The sequence below is a fragment of the Passer montanus genome, unplaced genomic scaffold (assembly GCF_014805655.1).
Source record: "Passer montanus isolate IOZ18808 unplaced genomic scaffold, ASM1480565v1 scaffold18, whole genome shotgun sequence".
Classification (NCBI taxonomy): domain Eukaryota; kingdom Metazoa; phylum Chordata; class Aves; order Passeriformes; family Passeridae; genus Passer; species Passer montanus.
In genome coordinates, this window is record NW_024365381.1 from 11,466,348 (window position 1) to 11,481,911 (window position 15,564).

The 15,564-nt window shown below is 46.7% G+C and overlaps 1 protein-coding gene across 7 annotated transcripts in view; it reads right to left on the reverse strand.

Moving 5' to 3' along the window:
• Window positions 1-15,203, reverse strand: part of MAPKBP1 (mitogen-activated protein kinase binding protein 1) — a 109,145-nt gene extending 93,942 nt beyond the window's left edge. For 4 of the 7 annotated variants that reach the window (XM_039704847.1, XM_039704846.1, XM_039704848.1 and 1 more), the window contains exons 1-2: window positions 15,116-15,203; window positions 13,993-14,328 (exon numbers count right to left, since the gene is read on the reverse strand). In XM_039704847.1, the coding sequence (XP_039560781.1) occupies window positions 13,993-14,109 (117 nt within the window). In that variant the 5' untranslated portion in view covers window positions 14,110-14,328; window positions 15,116-15,203. Of the gene's footprint in view, window positions 1-13,992; window positions 14,329-15,115 lie in introns of those variants that run through there. The other 3 variants (XR_005627051.1, XM_039704843.1, XM_039704845.1) reach the window with 1 other exon arrangement.
• Between the last annotated feature and the right edge of the window lie 361 nt (window positions 15,204-15,564).

Consider the following 15,564-nt stretch of genomic DNA (forward strand, 5'->3'; position numbering starts at 1 on the left):
CACCTGCAAACGTGTCTGCAGATTGATAGCTGCAATAGAGCTCTTAGGAGACAATACTGTGTTATTGTCTCAGTTTAAAAATTAGCCAAAGACAAAAGAAGTACTTAAAGATTGAATTAACACCATCCACAAGTAAAGACTAAAACTGGCTGCTCAGCACTTATCAGTACTTTCTGCTATTTCTACAGAGCTCATTTCCTACACTTCCTTTAGGTGAGATAAAAATCTATTAGTGACAGATAGGACCACAGAAATTGGCACAATCTGCCAGAGCAGCCAAGCTGATTGAGCAAATACTTTCACTAAACAACCTCGACAAAGAACCAGAAAGCTACTTTTAAATTGCAAGAGTTATGTTCACAAGCACTGCCTGGGAGAAGTCCTACGCATACTCCCCATGGTTCAAAAGATGATAGCAGCATCCCGATGCACCTGTGAAATCACAGATGATGCCACTCCAAAATACTGCTCCCTCCCATGTGTAACATCATGATGATCAAGGCAGCTCCACAAGTACCCACACTACCTGTCTCACAGTTTGAGGAGGAAAAAGTCTGACAGTTCAAGCAAACTTGGCAACAGTTCTGGAGTCAGAAAGAACTAAGATTGTCACAGACCAAACTCTGTGGTGTTGGGCCACCAAGCTGCTGCAAACTGAATCCTATGGGATTTCTAACAGATGTTTCACCACAATAAAAAAGAGCCGAGCAATCTTCAAGCAGGAAGCCAATGCTCCAGACCCAAGCACTTATGCTCTTCCCTGAAGGCATGCCATATGGCATTCTATTGTTCCTTTATCCACCTTCCACAGCCTTTTCCACTGGAGATAGAGTATCTAGAAAGTCTTCTTGAATCAGCTGTAAGGAAGGGAAGCCCTGGGTCTACCACTTTCTTCTATTTATACCAACAACATTACTCCACCAGTTCAAACATATTTTATATATAGCTCTGTGGCTTATTTCCAGGCAGAAGTAACTCAATGCTGGTGTACATATGTTTAGACCACAGCAATTGGAAACAATGTCCCATAAACTCTGTTAACTGCTGATCCACTGTAACCAGAACAGGCTCTACAACTGCAGAAACACAAACCATGATAGGAAAAAAAAATTAAAAGTTATCCACCCAGAAGCTAAATAAGCCAGTTGCCACCTGCACAGCACTGACAGAGCTCCACTGTAGCCCCAACAGATTTATAGCTGTAAGTTAACAGCCAGCTCTTGTCACATCAAGATACAGTGTCTGACTGCCAAAACACCACATGGAGGTGACCAGGGTGTGGGCCAGCATAAGGGCAGGAATGCAATACACAGAGCATCTGCCAGTATCCACTTGCACGTTGCAAACTTAAGAGTGGACAAACAGAAGATAGTTAGATGTGCACAGCTCTATTTGCAAACCTTCTACTGAAAATACCAGCAGTGCTACTATATTTTAATGAATCTGACTTGAATCCAGTACCCATAAGCTCACACACTGAAAAGAAACAAGAATGGCAAGGAGCAGGAGCCCTGGCCCAACACCTGAAGGGTATTTACCTCAGCACTGGTTGCAGGGGTCTCAATGACACTTGGACAAGGAAGACACTTGCTGAAAGCTTGCAGGTTCCTAATGCCAGTGCTGAGCCTAGGCTTTGACACAACCTCAGGTGAGCCAAGCTGCAAACAGCAGCCCACATGCAGAAAAGCAAGAGGTGATAATTACCATGCCTTTCACCAGACTGTCCCTCTCACAGGCTTCAAACACAGCCCTGTCACTCTTCCCAACACACATAAAAATAACCTTTCATCACATTTTTCTCTGCAACAGCTAAATACCGGGAGGGTGGACGGTGGGGGACAGATATGTGATTAACATGTTTTTTTAAAAAGCTTGCCTTTCTTTTGCCTGAACCCAATGGGACTGAGCTTTAAAGAGGAGGAAAGCATAATCAACACTTCACAAGTATCTAAAAAGGCACGGCACCTTTGCTTATGAGAAGTGGAAAAGTTAATGACCACCATCTCAGGCCTCTGAAGAGACAGGCATCTCTTCTCCTGGGGTATAAATAACCTAGCTTTATCCTGCATAAACCTGTTTGTAGCTTTATGGATGGAACAGCCCTTCCTGAACATGCCAGGTCAGCACCTTGCTTAGATCAGAGGAGGCTCTGTCACTCTGTCAGAGAGCTTCTAGATGGGGAGAAAAGGGGAAACCAATTGCAGGGGTAAAATAGAAATGGAATTTCTCTGGTCAATTGCTTATTTGGAGGATGTGAAACAATCTCCATTCCATGTTTCACAGGACTGGTAAGCAACACATTCAGGAAATATGGATTATTGGACAAAGTGCAGCTGAGCTGGTCAAAACATGATGAAGACAACTTCATGATATACATATAAGGCATGCACACAGATACAGTTACGTGCATTAAATGAATCATCACACAGAGACTCTGATCCTGCAATCGGCCACAGAGACACTTATCTTTACATCCACTGGGTAAAACGAACCACTCACTCATACTACCTCACCACACAAAATTAAGCACATGCTGAAGCACCCACAGGAATGGTGCCAGAGTTTGCATTCAGTTTTCTTTTAAACCTTTCAAGGTCATCATGACTCTAAAAAAGCTACAAAGAGTTGTGTAAGACTGTGTACACTACAACTGCAACATAATACCACCGCCACTTTACAAGCAGGGGAAAAGAGCGGGCTGTAAGTTATGGTACTAACAGGCACACTAAGAAAAGTAACATACACTCAACTAGAACAGAGCATGGTCTTCGTATTAAACACACATACACAGAAAAATAGAAACAATCATACCATCATCCAACCAGGCCTCAGCATTTAAGTACACTCTACAAGGCAAAACCCTGCTTGGCAGCTCTTTACAGTACTTTCCTTTCTGGGGATCTGAGAAAAGCATCCAAATGAAATCACAGTAGAGAGTGGGAAAGCAGGACAAGGGACAAAACACAGGCAGCAGACCTGGAAGCAAATTCTTCTTCCAGAGCGATGACTGCAATGCACAGGCAGCATTCCCTCTGCTGTCTAGAGACAAGACCCTCTCCCCAGCAAAGGAAACCACCCACTTAGACATTCTATGATGGATTTTGTTTCTAAGCCCTTCTTTCTGTCCTAACTGCTTCTGCAGCTACAGAGATCACTAATGATTTATAGTTCTGCCATGTCCTCAGTATGAGAGCTCCTCAACTCAACTAATCCCAAATGCTACACAAATATGTTTCAGGCCCCCAAAGCCCCTCCCCTCAACCCAGGGCAGGAATACCAGCTCATCTCTGGACAGTTATAGTACTCTTTACACAGCCTCCTCCTCTCCTCAGCCAGGGCTGCCGGCTAAGGAGGGACGCGTTGCTCTTCCCAGTACAACAGGCCCTAAGTGCCAGAAAAAACTAGGAGGAGAAAGAAAGAGATTATTTTGCTTGCCAACAAACCTTTAGGCAGTAGGTGATGAGTGTTCCCAATCATTTTAAACCTCTGGAAAATACTGACAGCAAAACTAAATGCCTTATTGCAGCAAGCACTCTTCTTTTCCCAGGGGAACATCAGATGACTGTCCACAGCAAGCAGTATTTCTCAACCCCTCGTAACCTCAGAGGTAACAAAGTTCTCTGTAAAAGACTTGTCTTTCACCAAAGAGGCAGATTTTTCCAAACTAATGAGACAATTCAGTTTCCCTGACAAATATGCAAAGCCAGAAGCTACCCAGTGCACAATATCCCCTGCCATGGAGGGCAACGTTACTACACACAGCAGCCTGATGGCCTTTCCCAGCCTTGCTGGTCAGCCTAGAACTTTGGTCACAGAGTTCCACCATGAAGGTCCAGGCACTGTCTGGAACAACACAGACTCCAAGCATATTATAGAGAGTTATTATATTACAGACTGGGAGCTTGGCTGTCTCCTTTTCCCAAGCATATGTTTAAACTAAGCTTTGCAGGCTTACCAAGGGCCACAGGCCCCAGGCAGTGCAGGGCCCTCCCCAGGCACCGGATACCCACAGAGCCATAGGCAGGGTCACAGTGCCCCTTCCCAAGCACACCACAGCAGGTCCCACGGCCACGGGAGGCTGCAGCACCTGGAAGAAACCAGGGCAGAAGCTGTGAAGTTGCTGTTAGGCAGGCAGACCAGGCCATGCAATTGTGGCCTGGGTGCTGTGCAGCCCACTGGCTCTCACCCCAGCTCCAGCAGGCCATGCAGAAATTCATTAGTCAGCCCCCTGGCCATTTTATTAACAGCCGTGTTTACACACTGACACTCCTGGGCAGAGATGTTCATTCCAAGGGCCTGGAGCAGCTTCGACACACAGCAGAGATAGTCCAGGCACTGCACCTTCTCCCCCAGCACCACACTCATTTTTCCACTGATGGCTCCATTAGAAAACTATTTTTTGCAGGTCTCAGACATAAAAAAGCTTATTTGCAGCCTGTTACACAAAATGGCCAAGAACTTCACAAAGCAAGTGTCCATAAGCCACTCACCACAACAGTGATGCAGGAGACCTGTTCTCTCAGGAGTTACAGCCAAAGCAGGCAGTGGCAAGGAAGCTGAAGGAAGCTGCCTGTCACCCTCATCCTCCCCCAGCACCAGTTATTCACGCTGCTGATTGCGTGTTAATACAGCTCCACAGCTTAGCTTGGGAAGCCTGCAGAGACAGGCAGCACGAACCACGGATTATCAGGGAGGAAGATTATCCTCCCAGCGCAGAGGACCGTAGAATCCCAATTCCAGCCTCAAAAGCTGCTCAGGCTTCTAGAAACAGCTACATTCACTGAGGCCTGCCACAAACTCAAATATTTTTTCATGCATTTCATTAAGAACACTTTCCGTCATCTTGTATCCATTCCACTCAACCACCACTCCCACAGCAAAGTTTGGGGCACACACTGTGCAAACACTCTCCTGCCAGCCCTCATAGTTTGAAAGGTACACAGAACCATATCTAAAGCCTATCTGGCCATGATTCAGTCCAAGAAAACTAGATGAGTTAGGACAAGATGGGCTTAAGCTAAAAAAAAGCAGATCCCAAATTTGTCAGTTCCAGTTTACAGTCAGCAATGCTTTTGGACCCAGCTGCTTGAGAAGGATGATGCCCCCAAAGCAAGTCTGAAACAACTGTGCTCAGAACCACTATATCTAGTTCAACACTGGGAGATAAGCCAAACACAAGCAGCTATGCAGCTGTTTTAAAGCCCTGGACACTGGGACGCTTTGCAGAAAGTGGAAAAGTATCTCTGTCTGTTTTACACTGAGGGAAAGAGACAGTCTGAAGAGCAGAGCACAGAACCCAAAAACTTTAACTTCATTTTAAAAGAAAATTACACAGCTCTATTTCAAGGTTCACTCTACCTTTACACAATTCAGCAGCAAAGAAGCACTGGTTAAGAGCATGAAAAACATCAGTCTTAGCCCACACAAAGCTCTTGCAGAAAAGACTAGTATTGATGAAACATAACTGGCAGAAAGAAGTCCTTTCACTGATACAGCCTGTTTCCCTGTGGGGACAGGGTCATTCAATAGACTCTTTTGATTCTGTGTTACCATAAAGACAGCTTGGTTTTGGATCTCGGCTTGCTAATTCTTTTTAGCACAGGCAAGTGCTTAACCAAGTACACCCTGACACTCATGCCCCCTCAGGATACCTCTGACACCCTCCCTATCCCCTCATGGTTCCAGTCACACCATGGCCATGGCCAAAGCACAGAGCGCAGTGAGTTCTGAACACCAAGACCTGCCACCAAATGAGGAGACAGGTCTTGCAGACACTTCTTTCACCCTCACTCTTATTTAATGTTTCAGCACCTCCAGCATCTAAATTACATTAGGGACTGTGCAATGAACTCAAGCTCCTTTGGTGCAAAGACTGGCCTGAGCAATGGTGCTTTTTTTTTTTTTTTTTTTGTAAATGAAAGCGACCCTAGTACAAACAAGACTTCAAAGGCAAGCAGCCCCTTATGTGCTACTCAAAGGTGAGGAGCCAATTTCAAAGACCTTGGGAGACCTCAAAGGCTACCACTCTGAGCACAGGAGAGGTAGCTAACTCTTCAGTACTGGCACTTCAAACAGCTACCCTGTGCTGGGCCTGTCTGTCAATAGGGAAGGGTTTCTGCAGAGGCAGCAATGCTTTTCACAGTACCTACTTTGGAAGAAAAAACAGGAGCAGAAAGCTTTATAACTCTATATCCTTGAATCCATGGGCACTGCCTTATAGTTGCTTTCTCCTTTCAGAAACTCCTCGATCTGCCTACTCTCAAGACATTTGTTAATGTTATGACTCTCTACTATGATGCAACCTCAGATAATCTACCTTTTTCCTGAGAAAAGAGTCTCTCTAGATCCATTATGAGAGAAATTTCGGACTAACTGTGCAAAGTGTCAGGAAGATGCAGAAATTAAAGAAGCATCACTGCACTGAAGGAATGCCATTGTTAAAATTTCATTGGGTAAGAAATCTCCTATTAGTTGTTATATCACATTAGCTATCTTGACCAACTGTGAATTTTAATACTGTATTTGGGAGAACAAGCAGGTCTGACTTTTATTGCTATTGACTTGGAAACTCTGAATACACCAGCAGTTCATAGTCCTCTACAGTACTATTTTCAATCAGTTTCCTCACAGTAACTAACAACAGTACTGGTCTCCTGGGACACTAGCAAATTTACAAGGCTTACTGGGGTTTCCACAGCTCTAATTCTTATGGTGCTTAATCTGCTTGAGCTTGTTGGAAAGTCATCATCACCAGAGCTACTGAAATCATTAGTGACAATGGGACCAAGTCAGCATTTACAACAGCACAGTTGGTGGACTTTTAAGCAAATAATCTTAAATGAACACAAGTGCCCCTCGCATGGGAGAGGTGAGAAACATCCCTGGTAATATCCAAGAGGTTGGGCTTTGTGACTAAGGCTAGGACTTGGTCTTAGAGGATCAAGATTCAATTTCTAGGTCTGCCTCAGACTTCCTATGGGAGTTTGGAACCATGTCTGTATAGAAAAATCATGTTCCATTCCCTCCATCCCTTTAGTTTTTTAAGCCTGAAGCTCCTCTGGTTTGGGTCTACTTTATCTCACCTGTCCAGTGCTCACCAAAGCAAGGTAGAGAGATGGGATGTTCCTGCAGTCTGTGGTCATACAACTACTAGCAACGAGTCACCTTTGCATTGATATTTTTGAATACAGATCACACAGTGCAGCTGATTACAACAGCTGCAGGCCTCAGTTGCCTTGCACAACACACGAACGTGCTCAGGGCAAGGATAAGCAGCCCTGTGGTGAAAGGAAATAGTAGGAGGGTTTTCTGAATTGCAGTAGCCACCCTTTGGTGGGTACAGCCTCAGCAGAGCCTGCAGGGTTTCAGGCACAGGGACCAGCCCACATCTGGAGCTGGGAACCGGAGAAGCGAGCGTGCCACAACCCTGCTGCTGAGCACATACCAGAGCCCTCAGAAACTTCCAGCTATGCGGAGGCAGGTATGTCAGGCACAAACACAGGCCTGAAGTAACTGAAACTGGGCTTGGTGATAGTTAATTATTCAGCCTTTAGCTGGGATCACTCAGCATTAATGTCAGGGCTAAGCACTGTTTGAGTGCCATGTAAGCACCATTCCTGGCACCAAACATCAAAACCTTTGAAAAAAGCCAAAGAGTAGCTAGTATATGTTGTTTGCTTGCACTCACAGAGAAAATTGTACCAAGGCTAATCAAGCAATTTCTCCCCAAGACCTTATCAACAGGAAACAAAATATATGCTTCAATTTTCCAGGCCATCAAAATGCTGACCACCACTTTCTCAGACAGAAATGGAGGTGGTGCCCTGTAGTTACTTTCCACTAGACAGAGAGGACAGTAAAATAATATACAAGTCATTTTACAGGTGCTTACAGATCCTTAACGATGGAAAATCAAATGCTGGCCCAGCCTGGTCTGAGTCCCAACCAACACTTCAATTGTTCTGCCCTTCTGAAACGCATGAGGTGATACACCACAGGAAGAGCTGAGCATGCAGCTAGTGAAACAGATGGTACACTCTGAAGGAGGTCTCTTTCCACGGTGTCTGAGGATGCCTTTCTCCACCAGCCCCCTCAGCACCACAGTGAACAACAGCTCTGACTAGCAAGCAGCAAATGTACCACCTGCAATGCCTCTGGATAGCCCTGAACTCTGCCATCTTAGTATCCCAGCCAGGTCTCTGGCAAACACTACACGCTTCACAGCCCATGGACAAAAGGGGGGATTCTGTGCACAACTCACCCAGCACAGCAGGGAGAGCAGTGTGAAACCTGTTTATGAGCCTCTCCAGCCAGGTTAGCCAAGTCCCCTGTGCCCTCTCAGAGGACCCAGCTCATCTGAAGGAGGTGAAGAACAACATCCAAGGCAGGACCACAGCAGCTCTGAAAGGTTATCCAGGTAAGCAGTGTACGACCATCCACAGGAAGCAAGAACTATTAAAACCCAAGAGGCGAATGACCTGGTTTGTGTTATTTATGCTGACTTCACCCCAGCACATCATCATGCTCCCCCTGCCATGGAGATGTCTTCCTGCTGTCTTTCACAGTCAAGACAGCACATGACTTAGGGGTGACTAAAAGAATGGATCTTGCCAGCATTCTTGCCTCAAGATTGGCAAAAAGTACCACTGTTTTATGGATACCACATAAAACAGGCTACAAGACAAATTATGTTCAATTGTTTTATGCTTTTATATCCATTATACTTCAAGACTCAAAGGCAACCGGCACTGTAGTTCACCAGCAGAAACACTCTGGCTATGATATGCTCTGTGAATCTAAGTCACATTTAACACTCATGTTTAGACCAAGAGAGCTAGCCAGATCACCTTGTATTTTCAGGACAAGGCATATCATTCACAGATTGAAGACTGGAACAAGAAAATGCTGTGTGTTAAACCATTCACAAACACAGAGGCACTCTGAGCACCACATATCCAAGGATGGAACAGGGGGGACCAGAGAAGGGAGCCAAGCAGGGAAGCATTCAATCCCTAAGCTATGACACTCTCACTTGTTCCACTGACTCTAAGATACAGACATACCACTGAAATGCACAGTGTCTGTGCAAGGGAGAACCCAACCAGTCTTCGTCCTGTGCTTTAAGGGACACTGTTACAAGCCTGACCAGAGACAGACATGAAATCCTTTCTGTGTCTGAACAGCAGTCCCTAAGCTCTTGAAGCAATAGGCTGCATTTAGACTGAGCAGTGCAGAGCTGTGAGAGAGATCCCTAGCTACAACCTGGGGTCAAGCAATATTCATGGATGCTGAAGCAGAACAGGCACAGTAGCAGACATCCAGACCAAGGTTACAGGCATTCCCTCAGCTGTGCCCCTGGCTGCACTGGTCCCAGAGATGGGCTGAGCACTGCTCACACTGCAGAGGAACAAAAAGGGTGAATGGGGCAATACTGCACTGACTAGCTCCTCAAAAGCGCCATCATGTCGTAGAAGACCCTTCCAAATGCTGCCAAAAGAAAAGTTTATGTCAGCATCAGACAGGCTGCTCCCTACTCACCCTCACAGTCTGGCTGCTCAGCCCCACATCCAGCTCCCTGGGAACCCAGCAGGTTCTGCTGCTGCAGAACCAAGTTCTTCCCAAGGACTTACAAAGAATCCCACTCTGCAACAAGCCTCAGATGCACCTGAAGTGATTTAATAAGAAGTGATGATTTTGTATGCATTTATATCAGTGAACCAAACCTGTCTGGTTTTTGGTTCTGTTACAGTTCAGGTTCAGCAATTCCCAGCTGATCCAGTTAAGACCAGCAATGGTCTGGCACCAATTCATGTTGGATGCCACGATATTTTCAAACAAGAAGGACTGTGTGCTGAAGGCAGGAAGCTGCAGTCAGGCCAGAAACATGACTCTATTCTCCTGTGTCCAGGACAGCCTGTGGTCCCTGCTGAGCCCTCCAGCTTCTCAGGGGATGAAGAAGCTGGAGAACTTTGTTGGGAATGACAAGCCATGGGGAGTCTGAAGCTTCCATGGATCTGCTTTCCTCTTAAATCTATGCAAGCTCACTGGCAGGACACAGAAGTGCACAGAAGTACTTGTTTCTACTGGCTGGCAATAAGAACAGACCATGCCTCACCAAAGGAGGACAGGAAACCCTGTCCCACTAGGAGCAACTTAGTCAGGGCTCATTTTCAGAACAAAAGCTCTCAAGAAGGTTTTGCAGAGCCACCCAGTCCAACATAGCATCATGGGGCAGGAACAGGCACTCCAGCTGCCCATGTTTGCATGCCACTTGGAGAGGGGAGAGACCACAACACAACAGCTCTCTGCTGAATGACTTCCTGCTGAGGCATCCAGGTTTTAGTCAAAGCACTCTTTTAAACAGACAACTTGAAGTATTTCTGGCTTAAAAAAACAGCAGAGATCAAAGAAAACAGCAGCAAATTCCAAATATGTTTCTTTGATTCACTGGCTTCCTGTTTCAGGGAAAGCCTGTAGCAGGTTTTGTAGCAATTTGTTTCTACATTGACGTTCCCAATCTGATTTGACTAAGGATACCCACACACACCATCCCTCCTGGAACAGGCACTGCTACATCAGTTAAAAAAAAGTTTATATTTACAAGTGTAGAGCTCAACAATACAAACAACCCCTGCAGGAACTGTACTTGCTTAGGTACATTACTTCTGTGAGCAGGGTACTACAGCAACCAGGACATTTTAACCATGGGAGATGGGTCAGGCCTGAGCTTCCCCTCTGTCCTGATGGTGTTGCTCTGCAGGGTGATTCAAAGGCACTTAGTGCCCAGCTTTTAACCCTGTGTCTCTACTGGAATCACAAGCACGGTGACCAGATGCACGGCTGGATTTCTGGCAGGGCTAGTAATCCTCTAGAAATTGAATGCAAGCCAATCAACTTATCTGAGGAAATTTTAGCTTCCAACCGCCACACCAATACATTACAAATCCCAACAGTCAACAAGCCTTAGCCTTATGTCACTGTACTCTAGGTTTATATTGCTTCAACATAAAAAATCGAGATCTGGAGAGCACAGCAAAACTGAATTCAAGCCATGAACATGAGAAGAAACAAAGAAAAAAGTCTAAAGACAAAACTAGTCAGGCAGCAACAAAAATCAGGACTAAACAAAAGCTGTTTTCAAAAAGCAGTAACAAACCCAAACACTACATCCCATTTGTCAACAAGCTTTACTTAGAGCTCCCAATCCTTCCCCCCCTTTTTCTTTTTTTAAATGTCCATGATAATCTATTGGCTCCTTAGTTTTACCTCTGTAGAGATCTCCTGGAGCTCTACAGTAAAACCATGCATTAATTACAGCAAGAAATTAGTCCTAGGAGAAGTCACAAAACAAGTTCTCTCTCGCACAGATCCCAAGTAACACATTGCATGTCCTGTGTAGCCATCATGCAAAACATCTCTACTTACCCACACTCCCCCTTCCACAGCAATGCACAAACAGGTCTCTGCAGAGCCAGCCTCCCACAGACTGCCCACGGCCAGCCCAGCAGTGCACGGCTGCTTCACTGAAAGGAGGCAATTTCACAGGCCTTCTCTTCAGCATAAAAACTGCCCCAGGGGTCTGGCCCAAACCGCTGAGACAGCCTGGCAAGCCTCACATGCCCAAAGGGTTCTTTAGGAAAGAGCCAGGACATTTCCCACTGCAGGGGAAAACACCCAAATCACCACAGTTCATGGAAGTTTAAGCAGTGCCACTGAGGGTGCTTGTCCACCTTAAACTGAGCACCTGGTTGCAATAAAAAATTGAGGGATTCAAAGGGCTGTTGTGGGCTGGGTCTTCAGCTACAACAGCACATGCACAGCACAATATCGTCTTCCAGGCATTAAGTTAGGGCAACAGTCTAGCTCCATCCCATGTAACGAAACAGCATCCAGCTGAGATGACCAACTTCATTGGCCCTTCCATGCTTCCACCAGACCAGTTTCATACAGCTCTTGGAGCAGTTATTTCTCAAAGTCCAAGAGACAAAGATGCCTCAAAGACTCCTTCCTGCAGGTTAGAAAATATCCTTCAGGTGTGATATGTATGATGTCACCGTTAATCCCAGGGGTTTTCACACACACCAAATAGCAGACTGAAACCTGTTTCTGCTATTTTAGGAAAACAGAACTGCTTCTCACCTTGGAAAGCAGAGGAGCACACATGTAGCAGAGGGAGTGTCTCCACAGATACCAAACATCTGTAAGATCTTTGATAAAGGGCCCACTCCTTTTCACCTTGCCCCCTCCAGCTGGCCCACTGATGGCAGACCCTAACTCATCTGAGCTAATTCAGAGCAGATCACTTCAGAAACCAAGACCTGCACCTAACTCCTCATAATGCCAAACTGATTCTGCCAGCAAACTGATTCTACCAGCAAACTCCCCATCAGTTCCTTTGCACCTCACTGACTAACAGTTCTCACTAATAAGATAGACAAAATCCAGCCCTGAAACCTTAATTTGATGGTGCAGAATGAATCCATGCTATCCCTCCTCAGGGGTTCAGACAGCCCTGGCTGCACACTGGGAGACAGCATGAAGGATAAAATGGAGCTCTCCCAGAAGGCACATGTAAGGAAAGCAAAATGAAACATGTACCACTGAATACCCAGTGTATGTAGCAGCAGGTCCCAGCCCTGAAAAGAAGTGTGCAGACCACAGAGCCAAAATCAAATGCCCACCATACGGGTGGGTACAAGTGACTTTTACCTCTTCCAGTAGAAACCACTGAAGAATACAGACCAACAAACACCAACAAAGCATGTTTCACTGGCAGTCCACAGGCTGCATGAAATGGACATACATGCACACACTGAGGTCAAGCACAAGCACCAAAGACTTTCCCATGGACAACTTTGAGGAAGCCAGGAAGGTTTTTCTCTTGCTTAGCAAGAGAAGAATACTGTGTTCCTTGGTATTAAAGAGCCATCTAAGGGAAACTCTGACCTGAACCAGAGTTCTGAGAACAGGATGTCATGGTGGGAAAAGACCATTTTTAGGTATAGTGTCATTTACTTCCTCTGAAATTTTACATACACTCTTCACTTCAAGACAGAAATTTTGAAGCATTACTGTTTTGAGACCAATGAATACACTTGTCAGATGTGTATTATAAGCATTTCTCATTTATTAGCAAGTCTCCACAAAAGGGGAGGGATTAAGTTTTCTATTTATGGAAACAGAGGACACAAAGGCTGATTGATTTGCCCAGGGTTACAGGTGAATCAGTGGTAGGGACAGAACAACGTGCCCTGACTCAGAGGCACCTGCTGTGAGCACAAGGTAATGCCACCCAGCTCTTGCACTCCCTGAAGCCAGGCTTAAGTCATCCTCTCCTCATGACAGCAGTCAATTCCCAGTCAGTGAGTGCCTGTCAGGAATTCTTCAAACCACCAAGAAGAATGATGGACTTTAAGAAGCATTATACCAAACAGAAGATAACCCCAAGGAAAGGAGGTCTGAGACACAGAGGAAAGCACATCCCAAACTGTGGAACACAGACACTATCTGAACAGATACCTCCAAGACATGTTTCACATTTTTCATATCATCCTTGCCTTTCCCACATGCTCACAGAACTCTTCTTTGCAGGGTGAGAGCAATTGCTTACACACAAGAGGTGTTTCTGTATCCTCAGCTCCCAGTAATGCAGGTTAGCAGCTGGTAACATGGAGGAAGAGGCAGCACTGCATTTCTCCTGTCAGTCATTGTAACAACTCCACACACCACTGTGTGGGAAATCCCAAAAGCGTTCTGATATAAACAGGGTTTATATCACACAAGCAAAAAGAATGCTTCAAAAGAGGGGCACAAGCTTCAGAAAGGATCTGCAGCAGAGCCAAGATCCCAACTAAAAGACAGACCAGTCATGGATCAGTTAGTTCCTCTGCATCACTCTACAGTTATACCAAGTCTCCCAAAGCAGCATTATCAGAACAGATGGAAACTTAGACAACAAAGTTAAAGCACACTGCTGCAGCACACAGCACTCACCTTGCTGCCTATATCTTCTCGCTTGTTCCCAGGCTTGCTTCTCCTCAGCTTAATGGAAGGGGAGCGAAGCAGATTTTTGATCCGACTCGTTATCGTGGACCCTTCGACTGACATCATCTCCAGGTGCACGGCGGTGCTCACCCCACACACAGGCTGTGCCTGGGGAACGAGCCCAGGTTTGGGGCAGAAACAGCGATGTGCTCAGCTGGGCTCCCACGCATTCACATATCTCTCAGCGATTCTGCTCGGGAACTCCACTCCTGTTACACTGCAAAGCTATTCAGAGGCTGGCAGGCTTTCCTTTTGCAGATTCCAGAGGATCAAATCAGCAGCAATCTAAACAGAAAGATGCTCTGTGAGTCAATACGATATTCAGTAAATTGAATTCTAGCCTCATGCTTTGCAAGAAATATAAATGCAAGCGCTTGTAGGGATGGAGGCAGCATTACTATTTTCAGAGGTTTCTACACAAATTATCATTCATTTAGTATCAATTAACATATTTAAACCAATGCCCAAATTCAAAATTTAGATTTTGCACTTCAATATCCTCTTATGACAAAGACAAAAATTCCCACGCCTTGCTTTAGCTCCATACACGTCCATTCCACCTTGTGCTTCACAGCCTGGAAAGCACAATGCTGTACTTGACTATTAAACGCCGTGTCGAAGAAAACCCCCGAGAATACACACGAGGGAGTTTTTAACTCTCACAAATCTATCTCTGTTTTAAGTCCACACAATTACATAGTGTGTGTGATACCAGATAATAAAGGCATTTGATGTTTCCACGTCCCCCCACCCCTATTTCTAAAGTGAATCAAGGAGGCACTACAGCTGCTGCCAAGGACTGCAGACCCCCGGCCAACACCTTCACCTTTCCCGAAGTAGCCCGTGGTGGCCGGGGGGAAGAGTGATGCAGTCAGAGCCTGCAGTGAATTATCCTCCCGGCTTCTGTGCAAAATGGGGGCGGGGGGAAGAAAGAGAGAGACAGAGGGAAGGGGAGGCAGAAGAGAGGAAGAGAGAACGGTCCAAGCCAGCGCAGCCGGCAGCCTCCTCCCTGCGGCGGCAGCACTGCGGGTGAGGGGCCGCGCCTCCGCCCGCCGCCCCGAACCTCTCCTACCTGGCGCCCAGGAGCGGCGATCCCAGCGCCCGCGGTGCCCCGCAGCGCCTGCCCATGCAGCCGGCCCCGAGGAGGGGCCGCCGGCCCGCGCGGGCCAAACCGCGGCCCCGGGGCGGCGGAGGGAGACGGGCGGCGCTGGCGGAGGGATCGCGGCGGGGCCGGTGCGGGGAGCCCGTGCTGGGTCCTGCCCGCGCCGTGAGGGAAGCCCGTGCTGGGCCGGGAGCCCGTGCTGGGCGCTCCGGCGCGCTCTAATGGGGACCCGAGGGTGCGCCTGCCACGCGAGAGCCGAGTGAGAGCCGGGGAAGGTCAAGGGCGCCTTAAGGCCCGTTCTGCCTGCCCGCCGTCCCTCAGGACCCATGGCTGCGCCCTCGGCCCCCACCGTGCCCTGTCACACTGTCCATCTTCTCCTGTTTGAACCTGTTACTGTAGCGTCTCTGGCAAAATGGAAC